Genomic DNA, 23,409 nt, shown 5'->3' on the forward strand with positions numbered 1-23,409 from the left:
TTGAGAGATTAAGAGATCAGTTTATAAACGAATTATTATCTAGTCGGATTAATTGATATAAATTGCGAAAGAAGAGAATAGGGAAAGTAAAAAGGAAATTCAAAACATAATGTGTCAAGTAAGAGTTGGGAAGTAGAAATGTAGAAATAAACAAGTTAAAAGTTCGAAGAACAAAGGGAGAGCAGGAAAAAGGAATGCCTAGTCATCAATATCAACAAGTTGTCCATCAACCACCGTCTTGGAGATGTCCGCTGGTGATAAATCTGCATCGGGGTAAAGAACTCGGACTTGCTCTAGGGCTAGTTGGAATCCCATGTTCAGCGAGGAACCGATCTGATCTTTAAGGAGTTCTGAATTATGGAGAAAGTCTTTCTCTTTGAGAACCCATTTTTCTTTCTCGGCTTCAAGGACTTTCAGTTGGTTCTGCAGATCGGCGAGTAATTCATCCGATTTTTTGATTTGGGTAGTTAGTTTAGCTACTTCGGTGGTCAGGCGAGAGGTTTCGGTTTTGGAAAGAGCCAAGGCTCGATCTTTTTGTTCTAGGTCAAGAGATTTCTGGGTGGATTGAAGATTGAACTGGTCCATCAGCATGATGCTAGATGCCTCTGCCCTATGAAGATCAGCCAGGAGATTTTCATGGAGAGTTTGGGGGTCTTGGGCTCTTAGCAGATTGACGTCGTGGCGAAGGTAATTGTGTTTCCGGCTATGTTGGGAGTGAAGGAATTGGGGATGCCAGAAGCTTAATTCAGTATCGTCCGCGGTGTGAAGCGGAGCTATTGGAGTCTGGGAGGTCGAGTGTTAGGAGGTGCTCTCAACAACTTTCTTACCTCGGGCTCTAGATCTTCGGGTTAAGGCTTCGAGGTCGGGTTCCGAGGCTTCTTCATGAAGCTCAATTCGGGGAGGAGGCGCTGAAGGGCTTGCACCAGGGGTGGAGGTTTTTTGTCTCTTAAGTTGGCGGGCTCGTTTCAACATATCTTCGTGGGACATCGCCATCAGGTTCTCTGTAAAAAGAAATAAGATCGGTTAAAAGGAGAGGATCAATGTCAAACTTGTTATAGTAAAGGAACAGTTGTAAAGTAAGTACCGATGTGGAATTTTAGATCTACCACTCGGAATTCCAGCTCTAAAAGTTTTCGAGTGTCAAAAACAACATCCAGTTGTTCCAGCATCAAGCAGTCTTTTTTCTCGGAGGGGTCCAGGTCGTCTAATTGCCGAGGTGATTGAAGATTAGGTGATTGACACCAATACAAAGGGAAGCCTTCTAAAAGGGAAGGACTCTGGTCGGAGGCGACTATTTTTATAAAGATGCCTTTGAAACCTTTGTAGGAGGAGTTATATAAGGTTAGAAGGGCTCGGCCGCTAACTCCGCTAAGAGAGGCTAGTAGTTGCTTATGAGGGGATCTCAATTCGAAAAAATAGAGAAACATGTTGCTTGAGGGGGTAATACCGAAGTGGGTACATAAAATTTGAAATGCACGAATAAAGGCCCAGCTGTTGGGGTGAAGCTGACAAGGAGAAACGTTCAAAACAGTAAGGAGTTCCTTTTCAAAGGTGTTAAAGGGAAGGCGTAAACCTAATTTCTCAAATAAGGTAATATACATGAAGGTAAATTTGTGAGGGGAAATAGGGAATAAGTTGCCATCCCTGCAGATGGGTTCATCGTTTTCACAAGCAATTACAGTTACGTCAGACTCATTACTCTTACACAGTGTTTGGTGGCACCTAAAAGCCCTAACCCTAGTCAGGGTGGTCATGGTGGAGGTTTCTCGCCGCAAGGCCAGAGGGGCCCAAGAATAGAGGGCGTTATAATGGTCGTTCATGAAGGGCGATTAAACTATACCAAAGGAGGGGTTTTTTCTCGAAATAAGTTAGGGTGATTGAAAAAGAAGGTACAAGCTAAAACACAGTGCAGAGACAGAGACAATGTATAAGGGACCAGTACAAAGAACCAGAAAATGCAGGTGTAGAATTTGAAAGGAGAAAAGAAGAAGTACCTGGAGGAAGAAAATGGCGGTTGAGCAAGATGTTGGGAGGTGAAAAGCTTGAGTGAAGAGTGAGGCGAATGCAAGGGAGTGAGGAAATGGTTAATGGAGGGAGTTGAAAAGGGGGAAATAAGCGTCGTTTAATATTCAAAAAGGGGAAGTTGAAAGAGTGACCGTTGGATGGTTTACACGTGGGGGCGCAAATGCAGGGAGTAACGGCAGATAAGTTACATGTGGATGCGTAACTGTAGGGAGTAATGATGATTTTACGGGAAGTAGTGAAGGACAGGGGTGACAAGACAAATTCTGCTCTTTTCGTCTTAAAGCCGAGATCGTGCACAATTTGGAGTGCTATGTCCTGGACCAGAGGAAGTCGGTTTAAGGTTGAGAGGAGGAGGGGGTGTTGTCTCGGCAGGGTGCCGAGTGTGGATACTGTATTAGGGGGAGTTGGAGTCAAACCGAGGGTATTTAGTCTCGGTATGATGGCGAGGGAGAATGCATTGATCAGTTTTATATCTGGCGATGTTTTTGGGTTAGTAGGGTGGTTATTATATTTTAAATATTTTATTTTGGGTGTAGAAGATGGAAGATAATTTCGTTTATGAGAGAAGTGGTTATTTTTAGGAAATATTTTAGAATTAGATAATGGGTGCTCTTTTAGTTATTATTTGGTGAATCTTGGGGATCAATATTTTGTAACTGATTATGATATAAATAAGAAAGTTACTCCCATGGTCAAGGGACAGAGTTTTTTGGCCTAAGCAAGTCATAAAAACTTTTTTTTTGTTTTGGTGAAGAATTATGTCGTATTTTTCTGAACCAGAACATAAATAAACTACAAAAATGTAAAAACTGAACCACTCTGACTGAGACCATAAACAATGTCCTTAACCCCAGAGAGGTTTCTGTCAGTATTTGAGTACTCGTGAATGGGTTTTGCTGGGACTTTCATTAAAAATTAAATATAAAACTCAAATTCACTTTAATTTGGTTTTAATTTCAACTAGTCTCTTTACCTGATGACATGTTATATTCATTTGTGATCACCATTTGTATGTTTTTAGAATGGACAAGTTCACTACCCATTTTCTATATAATGAATCTGAGAATACGAAGTAGGAACAGAAGAAGGTGAAGATGTGGATGTGTTTAATGAATCTGAATACTACGCCTCACCCACATTCTGGTTTCTTGCTTGCTACGCAAAGGTATCAACTTTAATGAATTCCCATTCTACTTTCAGTATTCTAAGCCCTCTGCTATTTTTTACCTACACAGATTCATCCTCACCATGCCAAAGCTTCATTGCTTCTTCAACAAAGCCTTTAAAGCCTCCAAATGGTACTTACTTTTGTCTCCTTTATCTGCTCCTCAGTTTTATTTTTTTCTGCTGAAGTTATTTGTTGTTTTCCATTTTCAGTGCAACCTTGCTGAAGCTCACAATTCCTCGTATAAAGTTGCTTAGAAACAGAAGAGAGGTTCAGCTAAAGCAGATGCGAAATGACGTTGCTATTTTACTTGAGGCTGGTCAAGAAACCAAGGCCATTGTTAAGGTATCAATAATAATACCCTTCGCTTCCACGGGATGTATACTGTTTAATGTTTCTGTTTCAGGATTTTGAACACTTTTCCACCTGGTGTTGTTGCTAATGATGATATTAGGTGGAGCATGTTATGAGAGAGGAGAACATGATGGCTGCTCAAGATATCATTCAAATCTTTTGTGAACTTATTGTTGCACGCCTTCCGATGATCCAATCACAAAGGTTTGCAAAAGAACAAAGCAACAATCACAAAACATGCACATGCATTGATAAGAGTCAACATTCCAATATAAAAGCCTGTGTTTGAAAGTGTTTGATATTGGTAAGAGGGAGGAAGAACGACATATATGAATGACCAACTTGTTTTTCGATTTGTTTGTTCTAAACAGAGCAGCTGTTAAAATGTGATATTTTGCATTTAGTTTCATACATGCAAAGGTCTCTTGGAGCTAACACTGCAGAGGACACACATTGTTGCATAATAAGTTAATAATTTGAATGAACCAGTGTAATTGTTTTGGAGTTAGAAATCTGATTTTTCAATGTTGTTCAGGGAATGTCCCCTTGATTTGAAGGAAGCAATATCTAGTGTATGTTTTGCTGCACCGAGATGCGCTGATCTGCCAGAGTTGTTACAGGTTCAATCGCTATTTGCTTCCAAATATGGAAAGGGTTTTGTATCTTCAGCAGCACATGTCACCCCTGATTGCAGTGTTAATCGCCAGGTTCCATGAACTTTTATATTAGAAAAAACTTGTAATCAGTTACTTGTATCCTTTTCATCAATTTGCACAGTCAAATAATAACAATGTGAATTACAATGGCAGTTAATAGAGCTGTTGTCGGTTCAAGCACCTTCAGAGGAAAAGAAACTGAACTTTCTGAAAGAAATTGCCGTTGAGCATAATTTAGATTGGGATCCAACTGCTTCAGAAACCAAGATCCTTAAAAAACACGAGGATTTACTGGTAAGTATAACATAGTATTGCTATTTAGGATTTACTAGCCAGATGAAAAAATAAGATGACTATGGTATTCTTAGTTTATTACTTCTTTTTCTCACTTCATTGTGTTAACATGTTATCTCCTTGTCAGAATGGCCCCGTTAAAAGTCAATGTGAGTCAAAACTGCCTCTTCCCGCAGAAAAACACAGTGAAGTTGATCTTCACTCATCAAGCCAATTTGAATCATTTGACAAAGATAAACCCATTACTTCATTTGGTAAAAAGGAAAGTAAACAGTGTACGTCTAGGACAAAAACTGAAGCCAATCTAGAGTCACAGGATGTGTTGGCTGCTGCTGAAACTGCTGAAATCCGTAGTACTAAGCATACCAAAAAAAATAGAGCAAATGTGTCAGATAGCAGCTTTGAGAATCCATTCTGTACAAGTGTTGCTAATAAATCTGAAACAGAAAAGGGACATTTCACTGATCAAAATACAGCAATTGACCATGATGGTGATGTCATAAATGATGTGGAACATGAGCATGCCTTCTCATGCTCTCATTCATCAAGTTTTTCATCATTTGATACGCCCAAGGAAGACTCTGGTTCTTCCCTACATGACAAATCCCCTCATCAGCATAACAGATTGCCTTCAGTGGATGCTTGCTCGGATTTCTCATATCCCAACTTATTCACCTCACAAAACTCAAATTTTGGATTTCATAGTTCAGATAATAGGTATTCTAGTCATGATTGTGACAAAAAATTCTAATACTACTACACATTTTTCCTTATGACTTTCATGTTGCTCGGGAGTGAGTAATATACAGCTGCATAAGTTATTTGGATTATTGGTCGAATTAAATACATATTATTTCTGTCTTTGCCGTATTTCATTGCTTTACCAGGAGCATCTCGTTCATGGTGAAATAATCTGTGGTGCCCGTGTGGCTGTTCTTGCAATGAATGTAGATATTGAAAGTAGAAGTATTCAATTTCACGTTTCACAAAAAAAGCAGCACATTTGTGCTTTCCCTTGCATAATAAAGGTGGTCTAAATTATCGAATGCGATTATTGTAACCTTGATACAGATTATACTATTATGAAGTATTAGATAGTTTATTTCTGTGTTAAGTTTACAGCATATTTACTAATATAAGGGACCATTAATTGCTATTTACTGATATTCAGTAAGTAGTATATTTGAAGGTGTAAAGTGTTATAGGCTGCATAACAACATAGTTCTGAAAGGCAAGGGAAAAAACAAGCACAACGTTCTCATCTTATATGTTTAAACAGATTGCAAGCACCATGTTTAATTACAAAACTTAATACGCCTTAACTTGTACCAACTAAATATCTTCTTCTAATTTTCAAATGCAAATCCTCCATAAATGCTTCCACAAAGCTTTTGTACACATGATTTTTTTCGAGAAAAAATCACTGAATCCTCAACCAGTGACACTAATGCGGCAGATGCACGTTTCTTTTTATGATGTGTGACGCAGATAATGAGTCCATGGCCAAATGGCATTGAACAAATCACTCAATGCTTAGTCAAAGCTAGAGAAAAATTCAAGCAGGACCTTATTTTTCATGTTCATAGTGACTGGTCAAGAGTCACTGTATACATGGGGCAATAATTGTGTACTCAAGGTAGCATAGTGCCTACCCTTTTCCCTAACTTGATGCAGAAGTTTCAATCATATTGGGCAAGCCTTTACAGTTGTGCTGTCTCCTTAAATAATCAATTACTTACATAACATTTTAAAAAATTAACAAGAGTTTTTATTAATTTGTGTGAAGCATTATGGTGGAAGAAGAATGTCAACAAGGTGTACACAGAATTTCATAAAATTGGAGGGTCACCAATGAGTGCTGATGCTATCAATTTAAATGGTCAAAAACTGGTGGTCTGTCTCCTCTTTGCTCAAAATCAGGTATGAATCAAAATTTCATTTCACAAACTTTGTTGTTGTGGCTTTAATCTATTTGGTTTGGTTTTTACATGTCACAATCATTATCAAACTAACACTATAAAGTACTCTTTAAGGCAAGTTTACTTTTTCTCTGTGAATAGTAAATGTGCACTAAGTCATTGATAAGTGACTACATTTGTGTACCTACAATTCCATTGACCCTCCACTTTTAAATACAGTACCAGTGCCTAAAAATGGCTGGGCAGCTATTAGATTCAAGGGTACCAATATCATACACCTTCTCAATACAACAACAACCAGAGTTAGTTTCTCACTGTTTCTTCATGCTAAGTTTTTCATCTAAGTAAGTTTTCTTTGACATTTTATTCTGCTATTTTATGCTAGGACTTTGATTTATACAGACTAGCCATTAAGAATTTTAAACAACAACTATGATACTATGTTAAGAAGTAAATTTTAAATCTAATTCCACTTATAAAAAAAGTTTGTAAGATAAGATTTGTACCTCATTCATAAACTATAGAATTATATTATCTTTACTTCCAAAACCTGCTTTACTGTTTCTATTGTAAGAAATAAAAAATTTAGATAAACATTTTTTCTTCACACTACTTTATTTAAAATCTTAAAATATTAAATTTGTAAATTATTTTATATAGTATTTGATTTCGTTATTTTTATGTAAAATTTAAATTCAGAATTGAATTATTCCAAACAATTATAACTTTGTTGAATGTGATTAGCGCAAAGTTAAGGGTTGTAGTTTTGCTATGGCTCTATATGGGTGGCATTCGATTAGAATAAACTATGTGTACGAGTTTTGAAGGAAACTGAAACCTGTTTTCTGATTTTTGTCTTTGCATTGAACTTCATTATAGTGATCCATGTGGTGTCTTTTCTACGTAATTATTAATCTTAACACACGTGCATGTTGAATGGACAGGATTGGATCTCACACGGTGTAGACATATATGTTGTCGTCTTTATGCGTGTTCTTCATTGACTTTTGCATGTCATACATGCACCTATAAATATCACACCATTTTTTATTAGAAAAAAATCACGCCATGATATTCATGATTGATAAAGAAATGAGGTTTTTTTATATACCTTATCTTTTAAACATCAAATTAACATGCATTAGTGTTTTATATTTCTTTTTTTATTATATCATTTTTAGTTTATTTTATTCCATTGCTAGGTGTGGAATAGGCTTTTAAGTGATTCGAAATTATTATTCTCACTGAAAAGTGACAAATATTATTCTCGTGTATATATATATATATATATATATATATATATATATATAAACCGTTAAATTATAAGTTTATATTACTGCAATTTAAAATCAAATAATTTATATTACATTTTGAAAAATATACATTATGATGATTAAGATATTAAATAATTTATATTGATATCAAATTTTGTGTATATAGTTTGGATAAAAAATAATATGATAGTGAATTTCTAAAAAAAAGGCTATAAGGTATTATAAGTGTAATATTTGAAAAAAAAAAACATAAATTCAACTATAATTCATTACTGTTTTGTTTTATCTTATGACTAGTTTAACACGGATGTTTTGGGAAATTCAATATTTTAGATAAATTAAGATAAGAAATAATACTTTTTTAAATTTAGGGAAAAATGAAGAAAATAAGCTATTGGAATAAAAAAACATGTACATTTTTTTTTTTGTGTTATTTTGATATGGTGTGTCAAAATTTAGATTAAATTTTTTTATCAACCATATTTGATTAAAGTGACTAAACTTAAGAAATATTATTTGAAAATAATATATATATATATATATATATATATATATATATATATATATTACAATAAAATGTAATATACTTAAAATAGGAAATTATGATGCTGCAGATGTCATTTGTAGGAAGATTTAATTTCCTAAGATAGGGGAATTGAAATAACTAAATTTGTAGGAAAATTATAAAATTTAGTTATTTCAATTTCAAAAACATTTTAAATCTTTCTTCAGTTGATATTCTCTTATGATTTAAACATAAAAAAATGTTTTATTTCTGAAATAAATATTTTGGGATTTTTTGGTGATAGTAATTCTCACAAAAAATGATGATTGGAGATAAATTTTTGATACAAATGAGATTATAATACTTCATTCATAAGCTTATTTTAAAAGAGAAAAACTTGAAATTTTTATTAGTGCTCAAATAAATTAACTTACACAAGGAAAATTTTTCAAAAAGAGAATCTGTTTGGTATTATATAAAGCTTTCATACTTGAAATGCCCCTATGTTAATTATAATTCTAAACAATAATTAAAGTATGTTTGGCCAATAAAATATATTCATTTAAATTCCCTTTGACATCTACTATAATTTTAAAATTATTACCATATTATGTTATTTAACAAAGCCAACACGGTAATCTTTTCATTAAAATTTCCATTTTAATTTGGAAAATTTATATTTCTACCTTTCCATGAAAATCATTTAGTAGAAAAAGCAAGTGAAAATATTTTGGAAAAAGAATTGGTTAAAAATCATTCCCAAAACATAGTTTCTAAGAGTGCTAAAAAGTCGATGGGAAACAGTTTTTCAATTTGAGGTTCTTTAAAAGCATAAAAATTTCTGATCTTACAAGAAAAATTCCTGTGTATTACAGACCACTACACAAAATCATGGCTTCAAAGTTTTGTCAATGGTACTATTTCCATAATTTGGTGAAAAACTTCAACAAAATCCACATTTAACATAGGTTTTCAGCAAGAACGATCTGAATAAAATGTAACTCCTAGGGCTTTTAGGGCCACTAGTACAATCATGCAAAACATGTATGAGATGAGATAGGGTATAAACTATAGATTGAAGGAATATGAAAGAAGGGTGTACAAAAAGATTAAGTGGCCATTGTTTCATCTAGTAAAAATCACTTCATCAAATGCAGCAGATGATACAAATTGCAACTTGACAAAGCGACCCCTATGCACAAATGTAAATGAATATAATGCAGCGGACTTACAAGAGATTAATCAGGAGGATATGGCACTTGAAGGAACCAAAAAGGAAAATGGAAAGAAAACTTTTATAGCTAAAAAACAAGTCATAAATAAATCCATTCTTTTCTTCTTTTCTTCTTTTCTTCTTAATTTACTACTGTGCCAAGGTCACCTTGGACCAGATAACTCAACTGCATGCAGATTTTCGGTCGAGTCGACAATCCAGTCAGAATTGGGATGAGGGGCCAGCTCCACCTCCTGCCGGAGAACTTCCACCTTCTGCCACTCATCCCATCTCTCTGCCAAACCATCACCTTCAAGCATTCTCACCACTTCTGACATCTTTGGTCGGTCCATAGGGGAACCTTGTGTGCAGAGCAGTGCAACCTGGATTAATTGTTCTACCTCAGCTTCTATGTAATTGTTTTGTAGATCAGGATCAACCAACATTTCAAGCTTTTTCTCCTTCAGGAGTCCTTTTACCTGTGAAAACATTCAGCTGAATTAGATTTACATACATTATATAATACAGAAAAGGGAAATTTAAACATATTAGAAAGCTTGTTTTGGAAAATACATCAGCAGATAATTCTCAACTACTCAAACAAAAAGGGAATTGGAATACTTGTGATTCTTGCCTTGGCATAGCTCAGATGCATATTTTACCGAATAAAGAAATGTCAATATTCTGAATCGTGCTTGGAAGAAGAATAATGCTTAGTTTGGATTTGCAGTATTATATAGTTATTGTTTAATAAGCTTTAACCATATTTGCATGTCAGATATATATCATATGCAATACACATCTTATGCACATTATAGATGGACACAATCATTCTTCCTAACAATAAATATAAAAAGAACTGGTACTCCGGCTATTAAGGAATTGCATGAAATTAACTGCATGATAAACAATAACTGAAACACAAAATATACTTTTAGGCTAAACATACCCAATCAAGCAGCATAACATCATCGTCATTTGCCAGCCGAGCAAGGTCAAAAGCTCTCTGTCCAGTGATCAGCTCCAGAAGCATGATACCATAACCAAAAACATCGGTTTTCTCTGAAGATTTACCAGTGGATAGGTACTCAGGAGCTATGTGACCAATTGTGCCCCTTACAGCAGTTGTCACATGGGTGTCCTTGTAATCCATGAGTTTGGCCAATCCAAAGTCCCCAACAACAGCCTCAAACTCTTCATCCAGTAATATGTTTGCAGCTTTCACATCACGATGAATAATCTTCGGATCACAGTGATCATGCAAATATGAAAGACCCCTTGCAGATCCCAAAGCTATTCTTTTCCTAGTTGGCCAATCCAGGGGTTCTTGATGTGGAGGACGCTCTAAAATAAAGAATGATTGAATGATTAAAAATCCAAGGTGGCCAACTATATTTACTTTAAGCACAGAATGTGTGCTACTATGCACACCTTGATTTCTTCCAGTTTGGCAGTCAAGCTTAAAAAAAAATTCCATAAAACAGCATAGTTTTTATATCTTTACTCTAGCGTCTCTTTTTGCTTTGAGCATTGGAATTAAGGAATAAACTTTCCCAATTAATGCCATATTAAAATGATAAAATTGAGAATATTTTTCCAAGCTGAAGGATAATAAATTTAATAATTAAGTTAATGGCAATTAACACCTGGTTAAACAATATAAAATAAACATGGCCAAAATCCCAGGCTCTAAATGGGTAGATAGATGACATTAAGAAGTTAAGAGAAGAGCTAAGACCAGTTAAGATTTTAGACTTGAGGAAGTCCTCAGGGGCTTTTACAGCTACAGGTTCCTTTTTAAACCACAGGGTGTAAATGTATACTTTTGACCAAATTAAAAGAAAAAAAGTGCATAACTTGTTCGATGTTTTCATCATTCCCATATAACATGTCACAGCTTGACCACCCAACAACTATACTACTTTCATAAGCTTATGCTAAAATAGAATTACGGGAAAAATGGTAAATACGACATTGAGAATCCTGTTCCAAGCAAGATGGGGAGGGGGAGAGGGGCAAAGAAAGGAATGAAAGAATAGTAACAGCTAAAAAAAATGAAACAGAAGATCTACCTCTTAAGCATGAGGCAACACTTCCGTTAGCCATGTAGGGATAAACAAGTAGCCTTTCTGTTGGTGTCATACAAAACCCACGTAGTCGGAGGAGATTTCTATGCACAGCCATGCTAATCATCTCTACTTCAGTCTGAAACTGAAGCTCCCCACCAGGTGTGCGTTCCTCTTTCAACCGTTTCACAGCCACCAATGAACCATCTGCCAACCGTCCTTTGTATACCTTACCAAATCCTCCTCTCCCAAGAATGTTCTTATTGCTGAAAGTATCTGTTGCAACTTGCAGTTCTCGTAGAGAGAACCTTTTAAGCTGTCCTAGATGAACTTCAGGATCCTCTTCGGCTGCAAACATACGCAATCAAGTCAAATTATATTCTTTAAATAAGTTCAGAAACTGTTACATTCATTGTTCAAGTATGGCTCACCAGGCACATCAAAGAAAAATTCTTGTGGTTTCCTTCTACGCCACCAGGCAAATGCAATTGCAGGTGCAGCAAACAATAGAGCAGCACCAGCAGCAACTCCTCCAGCTATTGCTCCTGTGGCACTGTTACCTCCTGAAATTAGATATACAGAAAGGTTGGATCATCACTGTTTCTTCTATCTTTATGTTTAACATAAATAAACATTTCTATACAAATATAAACCACGTAGGAGCAGCAATACAACCGAATCTTGAGGATATTACAAGATATGACTGACCAATGATTTTCAATTCCAAATGGGCTAATAAAGAATTTAATCTTCAAAACTCAACATGTTTACATGAAATACTAGAATCTTTTCCACAGAGAACTGGAAGAGATCTTAAACACCACAAGTGAAAAAACAAATTCAGTCCCATAGCATGACTAAAAATATTCATCTACACAGGTGCCTCTGTATGATGGTCAGCAACTATAAGCCACCTTTATAATAGAAAATTGAAATAGCCATCACCATAAGCTTGGTAAAATCACCTTTACAACTAAAAGATCAATTGCAACAGAAGGAAGATTACCTGGGGCAGAAATTGGAGGTGGAGGAACAAAAGGAGGAGGAGGAGAAAATGGAGGAGAACCAGGACAGGGGTGCCCAGTAACAGGTCCACATAGATCCAAGTTATTTGCAAAACTGAGATAGGAAGCACGTTCAGAAAAAACTTACATATCAGAACCAATATGACAACAACACGAATTTCAGTACGAGACCTGATAGGAGTGAATAATGAGAAGGAGCCATTGTCGGGAACCACTCCTGATAGATGATTATTAGACAAATCCCTACATGTGACACAAATTGAGGGGAAAATATTAGCACCGCGTAGAAATAATAAAGAGAAAAATGCATGGCGTATTAGTGGCACTTACAGAACTTGGAGAGCAGTAATATTAGTCAGTGACATGGGAATAGGACCTGACAAGCTGTTGTTGTTAAGCCGGCTATCCTTAGACATAACAGGAGAAAAGAATTAAGAACCATGTGGATATTAAGATCCACAAGATTGACAAACACCAGATCAATCTTTTACCCTTCAACAGAAAAAAAAAAAAAAAAACAGCTATTTACATAATAAAAAATTCAGAATCTATACTCACAGGAAACGCAATTTTGACAACTTGCCCAATGAATCTGGGATTGGGCCAGTGAAGCGGTTTAGGTACAGATCCAAGCTCACCAGGTTAGTAAGATTCCCCAGGTCACTTGGGATAGGGCCAGTAATGTTATTGCTGTAAAGTTCCCTATTATGAAAAACAATTTACATCAAAAAGTTACGAAGATAAAAGATACTTCAATCAATATTAGTAAAAGCAGCATCTGTCCCAAAAATTAAATATTTCGTGGAAATTCAATAATTAGATTCCGGAGCACCCCATCTTCTGCATAAGGATAGAGTTATTAAAATAAATGCAAGGTAAAACAAGTTCTTTTTTTCTCATGTTAAACACAGATAAAATCAATCCATTAGGTTGACTTGCATAGCAAACTTAAACGTTAGAACACCATGTTCCCCCGTAGTAATATTCATATGAATAATCATTCCATTGAAACGACTAGACAGATAATTTTAAGTGAGGATGGAGCAGCACACAGATAAGCATCATCACCTAGTCTGTCTAGCAGTCCAAAAGAATTATAAAAACCAGATGAAAAGGAACAGAAACCACGTATTATTGCCAACACACAACATGATCATCCAGCTGGATATTGAAGATTCAATAACCAGGACCCCATTACATCATGAACCAACATGAGAGTCACATTAAATAATTTATAATCACATGTCCAAATTAAACAAGTTAAGTAAAAGTTGTCACTTCACTAACAAGGCCCATACAAAATTAAATTACAAAAGAACAAAAAAACATTGGAATATCAAATCAAGTGATAACATACAAATACTGCAAATTCTTGAGCTGACCAAGCTGCGGAACAAGTTGACCAGACAAAGCAGCATTCCCCAGATCACTGACATCAGAACAAAGTAAAGATCAAAAGCAACCATTAGAGAAGTCGTCCTCAGTTAAGTTAACAGAAACTATTCAAACAGAATTAACATATATGTGACAGATATCAAGGAACAAGCAGCTTACACTCTGATAACACTATTGTCATTGTTGCATGTTACATGAAACCATGTACATGGATTGACGAGTGTAGGATCCCAACTTTGCAAAACATTGTTAGGGTCCTGTAAATTAGTCCTCAGACTATGCAAAGCATCACCTGTTTTAAAGCACGAGCGCATGCAATCAGGTACTTTAAAGTTCAAAATAAACATGTTTCAAATCCACACAGATGATTTTTTCCAGTAAAGTTGCGTGATAAAGTAGTTAGAAATTTGCACAAAAGAAAAATATTATACCACACAGTTTGAACTAACACACTCACGCACACAAAAAATAACAGGATTGAACACACTTCAAGCACTAATTAATGGAACACGACAAACTCCTGTAAAAAAAAAAAAATACACTTCAAGAACATACCATATAGGTTGGAGAAATACACTTCAAACACAAAATGCCGTATTGAAAAATAGAAACAACACGACAGGCACACACATGCGCACATGAATTACATTGCAATAAGATAGCATGTAGACATATTGGACGTTTCAAGCCCCTAAAATAAGAAATGAAAAATAAAGGAAATTTTACCTAGTTAATTGCAACACGACAGGAACAAGCACAGGGACAAATAGATACACTTCAATAAGATAGCATATAAGTTCGAGTTGGAGCAATGCACTTCAAGCACACAATTAGGATTGAAAAATACAGAGAAATTCACTAGTAAATACAACCTGACTGGCACTCGAGTGTGCACAAAAATACACTTCAAGAACATATCACATAGATTTAGAAATACATTTCAAGCACAAAAACAGGATTAAAAATACAGAAATTCACCGATCAATACAACACGACAGGCACATGAGCGCCCAAAAAAACACACTTCAAAAACATATCTTATTGATTGGGGCAAAACACTTTAAAGCACAAAAAAAAAAAACGATCGAGAAACATTGAGGAGTTCGCGAGTTAATGCAACAAGACAGCACACACAGACACGTTTCGGTCAGTTTGGCAGAATACAACACAGCATATATTCTAAAACGTCTAGTAGGTTACAACTAAGACTTTATTGACCAGAAGAGAGGTGAACGTAATCATAAAGGTCGGACACATTCCATGGTAGACACTGTTACTACGCATAGAAGCAATAATTCAGTACTTGGTTTGAATTGCGAAGGGTGGCCAGCAAGAAGGCATTGTCTTAAAATGGTACTCATCAATTAAGAGGAGAAAAATCTTTGAAGACTTGTTATACCAAAAATAAACAATGACAAAAAAGATTCCATACGGTCACTTAGCTAAGGGAATGAAGATGGATTAAACACCCAAAGTGAGCAGTGCCAAAACAACATGAGTCTCCTTCATGAATACACAAACCCCTTCATATCCAAGAAGGAAACAAAAAAGAAAGGAATCTTCTTTACCAAACTCAATAAAATCAAGGAAGCAAGAACCAAAAGTCCAAATAAGCTTGAAAACAGCTCACTCTTTCGCTTTTTATTTAACAAGGCATAAATAAATCATCAAACAAAGAATAATTTGACTCCATGCAAGCATTACAAACCTTCCATGTTAGCAGAAATCAGGCATAGCGGCTGAATCAGCAATACCCAACAAATGAAACTCAAATCCATCAACTTTCTCTCCATCAACCTATGTACTCGATAACTTCAGATCCAAACAAGACCTCCCAGACCAATACACCATCACAAAAACACCCCAGTACTCTTCCACCACCACCACTATAAATACAAACTCAAATGAACCCAAACCCTAACTCTCAAATCTCCGCCATTACCACCAGCCACACTACACCCACACCCCGATCTCACCAAAATACGCCAATTTTCGACAACTCCAGATACTCAAACCCAGAAACACAAAAACAAGCTCTCAAAAACTAAAAGAATCTAAACATTTTCCCTTCTCTTCAAGTTATGAAAAAATAAAAAACTTTTTTTTTTCTTTTTTTCACTTTCGCTCTTGCTATCTTGGAAAGGAAAACACAGATACTGTTTCTCTTTCTCTCTCTATCTCTGTCAGCTGGTGAGAGTGTAAGATTGTTATCTTTTTTGAGTGAGGCGTGGAGTGAGAGTGTAAAATAGATGGATAGAAAAAGGAAAATGAAGCTGCCCGAACGGTGCTGCCCGCTGCCCTAACGCAGTCAAAAACGCTCTCGCGCGAGATCGTGGAAAGTGACGTGACTCTAACATGGAGGGGCAAAACCCCGTTTTTTGGTCAAAATGCGAGTGAGTTTCCTGGGCCCAACATTACTTTTGTTTTGAGGGTCTGCCACGTCACCATTTCCTTTTAATTTTTTTTTATCCAAGATGCTCTCTTGCTTTTCTTCCTTCGTTTTACTTCACTTTAATAACCTCACTTAAACACTATTTTATTTTTAGGAAAAGGAAATTACTTTTTAGATGGGTGTATATTTTAAAGACACCTACAATTAATTCTCTTTAATTTAATATTAAATTAATAATAAATATTTTTAATTATTAGTAAATAAATTAAAATTCTAATTTAATTCCATTTAAGATAAATTTTACGATTATTATATATATATATATATATATTATAAATTGTTCTTTAATTGATGTGAATTTTTATCGTATTATTTCATATCAAAAATATTTATTTTAAGTGTAAAATTATAATATGTAAAACAACAAATATTATTATTAGAACATCATAGGATGCATTTAAACTCATAACTATAATATTATAAAATTAAAATCATTTACATGTATTATAAATTAATTTTATTTTTAATCAAAATAATATTTATTACTTTTAAATCGGTTCCATGAATAAAGATGAAATTGTTTCCGGAACAAATCTATTTGCGAACCTGACACGGTTTTGCAGTCATTAAGATCGATTCCTGCCCTTCAACGTGCCTTTGATTAACCCTACCACTAGGAATGGCTCAAGCAGCATCTTTTGTTGTTTTCATCTTAAAAGTTTCTGAAACAGTTCAGAAGTAGTTAAAATAAATATTTTAATTCTTTAATTTTAAATAAAGTATTAAATATCAACCATAGATTTAAAATAGTAAACATGTTCTACCAGGAAACTTTACTATGTGAAACAAATATTTGATAACTAATAAATGCATGAACAAGTAATTTTAGTGAGATCAATGCGTGATTATTTGAACTCATTGTATATTAATATTAAATAAAGCAATAAATCTAGCTGGAATTAACTCAAATGTAGGGAATTAATAAAGCTTGTATCCATGAATGTGTGTAACTCTGTTATTATCGATTTTGTTTGTTCTTTCATCGTATCGCTTGGATAAAACAAAAATGCAATTCATTGAATTACTCAATGCCATTCATTGAATTACCAATGTCTTTTTGTTACTGCTATGAATTATTTATTTATTTTGTCTGTATTTCTGACCCGAAGAAAACAAAAATACATGCAATTGCATGTATTACGCGTGTCTTGGTTACCGTTAAAATCACTGCTTCTATTTCTCCAATGGTTGCCATTTGCCATTGGTGCATGCAGAGGACCATAGGGAAGCACTGATGAAACACCTCATCAATCGTTAATCTTTGCTGTCAAAAGTGACAACGTTGGTTGGTTTGAAATTGTTTGGCATGAGTATTCGTTTCTTGTTTTAGGTAAATAAGATACTTAATTTGTGGTAGATACAAAGTTAGATTAGATATGATTTGTTAGGCTAGGGAGAAGAATAATGAACTTGGAATAGAAAAAATTAGGTATTGATTGAATAAAAGGGGTAACCGGACACGGGTGCAAGAAGTAACTGAAAACTTCTCCATTTTATATTTATTATGGACCCACCTTATTCTTACCATATTTATGTTTTATGATATCAATGAAATGCTTCTGTACTTTTTATAATATTTAGAAAACATTAGTATATTGTTTTAATTTATATATAATTTATTGTAATTATTTATGTTGTCAATCAATTTTTAGATAATGTTGTATTAAAAAATATCAAAATAATGTATTATAAGATTATTAAATTTACATGTAACAAATATTTTAATAATATATTTAATTAATATATAATGGACAATTTATCTACTGTATATAACATGTTTAGTGAAGGATGTCTTCTTCAAAGTTAGAAGTACAATTTCACTTTAGATCACAAATGTTGAATAATACCTAACTAATGATACGATACAAATAATAATAGTGTTTCTTCCTTACACGTACTTAGAGAAATATTTTGGTATACGAGATTCTAATTTCATGTGTCTTAATATAACTAAAATAGTTGGTTTATATAATAATATTCTCTTGAAACATAATTTATTTGATATTCAAATTCAAAATAATGTAGTGATTAAATGCTTAAAAAATTATAAGATAGGTTAGTGTCACTTATATTAGTTAATGTCAATTTTGTGGATCAATTTAAAGAAATTATTCTTGACAGTGTAAATAAATTTGTCAGTTTTTTAATAATTATATTTTGAGCATTACCAAGAGTGTTTTTAAATTAATTAATTATGTTAAACTTTTGGGATAACATACACAACTATTAGTCTGTTTAATTTAAACAGTGTATTAAAGCAATAGTGGGAAATTGAGTGGATTCTTTTAAGCTATTTTATCTTATTGCAGCATCTATAAAGGTTGTAACAGTGTTTCTTTCACTGGATGATGATAACACATTTGACCACTCTTGCATATAAATACAAAACATTAAAATAGGTAGCTTAGTCAAAGGCATGCTTGTGTATATATGAAATTATATGATATGATATGGTAGGTACCACACACCGTGGTACTTTAGATTACTATAAATAATTACTTCAAACTTTTATTTCCTCTGTGACACAATAAATACAATCATATTGGTATCTTAGATACCGATTTCAAGACTCAGTAAATATATATTTTTTAAATATTTAATCTATTTTGATCTTCATTTAAAAAAAAAAAATTATTTGTAAATATTTTATTGTATTTTTTTATCAACTGAAATAAAATTTTATTTATCTAGGCAAATGATTAAACAAAAAGTAAAAAGTTACATATTTATTTTGAAAAATATGTAAATAGTACAAAACTGTACACATAAAATTTTAGAATTATATATATATATATATATATATATATATATATATATATATATATATATATATATATATATATATATATATATATATATATAACAGTAAAATGCATTTAAATTACATTTGGGGTGGAGGGAACAATGTTGTGTTAGATGAAATGGAAGAATGTGAACCATGGAAACAAATTTGCCATTTAACTTATTTCATTCTTATGCACTGGAAAACAAAATTGCAGTTTGTTAATTCTAATGAATTAAACATTAAATATAACTTTTTTTCATCCAAATGTCCACCTTTTCCATATCTAAGGAAAATTGTCTCAAATAGGATAAATTGTTTTGTAGTCCAGCTTTTACATATTATTAATGAATTTATACTTTAATGTTCTTTCCAAGTTTGTTTAATAATTTGTATTTTCTTATTTTTTTTTAAATGATTAGAAATTATATTTTAAATTCAAATTTATCTTTGAATTAGTTAAGACACCAATATGATGTTGAAGTGATATTATAAAATATTATTAGTAATTAGATTATATAAAAATTAAAATTATGACATGTCATTTAATAGATAAAATTCAAATAAATAAATATTGCATAGATATAATATTTTAGAGTACAATGCGAGGATTTACTATTACAGTTATCCCAAAACATGCTGGAAAATAAAAGTCGAAGGCACTACACAATGTCATGAACAAAATATAAATAATTGCTAGTTGTCCAAAATGCTTGTTCATAGAACAAGAAATTACAAAGACAACAATATCCCAAAAGATGCTCCATAGAGCAAGATCCAATTCATGCATACTACTCCGCAGCATTTCCATCACCAAGATGATTGCCAAGGGTTTCCACATCTGTTTACACAAAGGATTTAATGATCATTGCAAAAAGGAAAGTCAAACAGAAAACAAACACAAAAAAGAAACGGTAAGTTAGAGTAAAAGAAAATTTTTAACATGTTATTGAGCAAGTATATGTTAAAATAGTTTATAAACAGGCAAAACAATAGGCACCAAAAACATATGACAGCAAACAATCAGACTCTATAACTCAATTATCCGGATTATATGCTTGATATAGAATTCTAAAGAAGTATGAGCCTGTATTGATTTCTAAACTCTACAGAGTCTAGCTACAAGGGATTATCACCCAATCAATCGCAAGGTTAATCCCAATATATCTCAGGCTCAAACTCCTCCCAAGACTCGAATCTCCTGCCACTCTCACCACATAATCACTCTATTCTACGTGAATGTGAGTGATTGTTAAAGTTCATAATATCTTTATTATCTAGACAACTCTTATATCAAGGCATACACTAACCACACAATTACTAAGAGTTTCTCTTGAAACTCTTTTACCAACAACATTTCACATGTCATCTAAAACATTATAATCTCATGCCAATGCCCAACCAACCAATCAAGTCATGTTCCATTTCACACCAAACACATCAATTTCAGTCTCATTACATTGTATAAAACATACATGGTGTCGTACTTTATGCTATAAAAAGGGTAAACAAATCAATCATGAAACAATTCCAGCAATTACAGTTCTCCCTACTCAAATTCGTTCAAGCTAGAGGTCCTCGCTCAGGCAAAAGAGATTCTCTCCTCGCCTAGATGAGAGCTCGAATAGTGAGCACTGTTGTTAAGACTTTGGCAAGTGTACCAAGTCGCGCAAGTAGTAACCGGTAAGACCGGGATATCGTTTCCCAAGAGACTCGTGTATACTAAATATTTGCGTAATTAGTGACTAATTTAAACTAATGAATAAATTCATAATTTGGGTTTTTGTATGCAATAAAGTAAATGTTTCATAAACAAGTAAAGTTGAACTTGGATATTTGAAGACTCTAGAAAATGGTAAAGACTAGAAATGCAATGGATTGATATTGTTGGAGTTAGACTTTACCTACTTCACTCTCATGTATATTAAACAATAACACTCTTCTCCATTAATTACTAATGTCAACCCACAAGTTTACTCAAACTCTAATTCCTTAGTTGAATGAGCCTAGGTTTCCTTATTTAGAGTCAATTCCTTGAATCCCTAAATAAACAAACCCGCTTTACAAATTAGGGTTTAAGACAACTAATGGGTCAAGTTCCATTCCTAGATACAAGTTCCATTAGGTATCTTGTTCCAATTCAAGGTTTCAAGAGATATTTTCCAATACCTAATGACCCAAATATCATGCAATGAATGGGTAAAACAAAGCAAGCTTTAAATGCATAAACAAAGATACTAGAAATCAATGGAAGAAGTATATATATATTCAAACCATTCGAAAATACATAAGAGTTAAGTGGCTACATCTAACCCCAACAAAAATGGGTTTAGCTCTCCATTGTCATGGAGAGCTCAAGCTTACAAAATGGAAAAATGGAAGAGAAAGAGATACAAAGAGGAAGATGGAGCTGTTCCCACAAGCCCTAGCACTCCTCCAAGCTCTCCAAATCGCGTTGCTCGAGCTCCAAAATGTCCAAGATGAGTTTCCCTTCGCGAAAACAGAAGAAAAAGGGGTCACTTGACACATCAGCGAAAAAGGGCGCCTGGCGGAAGGGTCTCACCGCCAGGCGCAAGCCACCAAACAGGGGGCAATTCTTCCCGCTACCGCCCGGCGGTGACTAAGTGCCGCCAGGCGGGACTGACAGTAGCGCCTGTCTGGCGCTTGTCTGGCGCGTGGCTGGCGGTCTGTTCCGCCTGGCGCTGGCTTCGCGTCGCCAGGCGCTTCCTGTTGACAATTTTCTTCTCTCTTTGCTATTCCGGGTCACTCATTAGTCTGGATTTTTGGAACAAAGCTTCCCATCTACAAAAAAAGACACAAAAATGGGGATTAGTGGTATAATTAGATCAATGTAACCCACAATGTATTTATTTACAAAAGTAAGGTAAAATTGAGGATTAAGTAGGTTAAAAGCTTTGGAAGAGATGATTTTGCTAATGAAATATAGCTTGGATAATGGTAAAAATTAACATTATCAACTCCCCCAAACTTAAAACCTTGCTTGTCCTCAAGCAAAAAGGGTAACTTGGCCTAGATGAACAACACAAGTGCAATGATCTAGCAAATCAAGAAAACATATGTCAATTGTGCTTGCTCTTATTTGAAAGATTGTGTAGCACATGTGTTTCATTAGCAAGGCAAACTAAAGCTATGGTGTTCACAAAACAAAAATATCACAAGTGCATGCAAGAGTTTATAAGGGATCAACAATCATGGCAAAATGTTTCCTTGATCAATGGGAACCACTTCTCACAAGAACAAGTGTTTCACTCAAGCCCACTAGTGTATGGATATAAAGAACATTCTCTCTGCCATCACAATGTCCACAATTTAACTTTGCTTTTTGTTCAAAATGTCTAAGACTTTCACAAGCATGCTATCATCACAAGGTCTTTTATGGCTTGTATCGTGGCTAGGCTAAGAAGGAAATTTGGTTTTTCAGGATAACAAAAGTACCTTGAGCTAAGAGAGCAACTAATCAAATCATGAAAGTATTTTTCTCCCTTCTCTATTGAACCAATGAAACCAATTCCCAACTTGCTTGCACCAATTTTCTTTTCTTTTCTTTTTTTTTTTTTTTTGAATTGAACCAAAAACTTTACAAATTTTCCCATGCTCCCTTGTATTAGCAATAATTCCCCCAAACTTGAACCATACTCATGACTAACAATCATTTGCTCTCTCAAGCTCAAAGTAAGGTAGTCAATATCTTCACTATGCTCAAGGTTCAAGGAATGGCACATATTATCTTTAAGGCTCAAAGAAGACTCAAAGGATTTGCACAAGAAATCAACTTAAAAGGATTGGCTCAATTATGTAACAAGAAAGAGAAAGATGGCCTTGATCACCTGTAGCATGCAAGTAAATGAATAGCAATTGAACTCAAGCAAAGTCAATTATGAGTCCACAGTGATAGCATTCACACAAATCAACTCTGGGGCACAACCTCTCACAGGGTATTTGGGTTCCACAATTGTCAACATATGCCAAAATCATTGATCACAATTAAACTCAAGCATCACTATATCAAAATGAGAACAACCACAAGCTCATGCTCACAAGCCAATTCAACATTATTTCATAACAAGCACAAAAGATGATCATGAAAAGTAGTAATTCAATGCAAAAGATTAGTTCACCACAACCAAGTTACAAAGTTCTACACTATGCTAAAAAGTTCAATACTATCAAAAGAAAGTTAAGACTGAAAACTAAAAGCATAAAATAAATCAGGACTATCAACAAAACAAGTCCTGCAAAATGTGAATCACTCTCTCCAAATGC

The 23,409-nt window shown here is 34.1% G+C and overlaps 2 protein-coding genes across 2 annotated transcripts; one reads left to right on the forward strand and one right to left on the reverse strand.

Annotated features, from left to right (window-relative positions):
- The first annotated feature begins 3,080 nt into the window (after positions 1-3,080).
- On the forward strand, positions 3,081-5,267 carry LOC114192389 (Regulator of Vps4 activity in the MVB pathway protein). The gene is made up of 7 exons (XM_028082097.2): positions 3,081-3,190; positions 3,261-3,323; positions 3,403-3,535; positions 3,645-3,748; positions 4,080-4,251; positions 4,354-4,494; positions 4,622-5,267. Exons 1-7 carry the CDS (start codon positions 3,120-3,122, stop codon positions 5,243-5,245), a joined length of 1,308 nt encoding a protein of 435 aa, XP_027937898.2. The 5' UTR covers positions 3,081-3,119; the 3' UTR covers positions 5,246-5,267.
- A 3,972-nt stretch (positions 5,268-9,239) lies between these two features.
- Positions 9,240-16,127, reverse strand: SERK2 (somatic embryogenesis receptor-like kinase 2). Its single transcript, XM_028079145.2, has 11 exons — positions 15,600-16,127; positions 14,051-14,183; positions 13,854-13,925; positions 13,055-13,198; positions 12,827-12,898; positions 12,668-12,739; positions 12,478-12,590; positions 11,903-12,034; positions 11,478-11,819; positions 10,355-10,749; positions 9,240-9,884 (listed from the first exon to the last, which is right to left on the reverse strand). Exons 1-11 carry the CDS (start codon positions 15,682-15,684, stop codon positions 9,570-9,572), a joined length of 1,875 nt encoding a protein of 624 aa, XP_027934946.1. The 5' UTR covers positions 15,685-16,127; the 3' UTR covers positions 9,240-9,569.
- Positions 16,128-23,409: the final 7,282 nt, after the last annotated feature.

Source organism: Vigna unguiculata, chromosome 7, assembly GCF_037176805.1.
Source record: "Vigna unguiculata cultivar grain cowpea cultivar isolate G323 ecotype 2 chromosome 7, ASM3717680v1, whole genome shotgun sequence".
In the NCBI taxonomy this organism is placed as follows: Eukaryota; Viridiplantae; Streptophyta; class Magnoliopsida; order Fabales; family Fabaceae; genus Vigna; species Vigna unguiculata.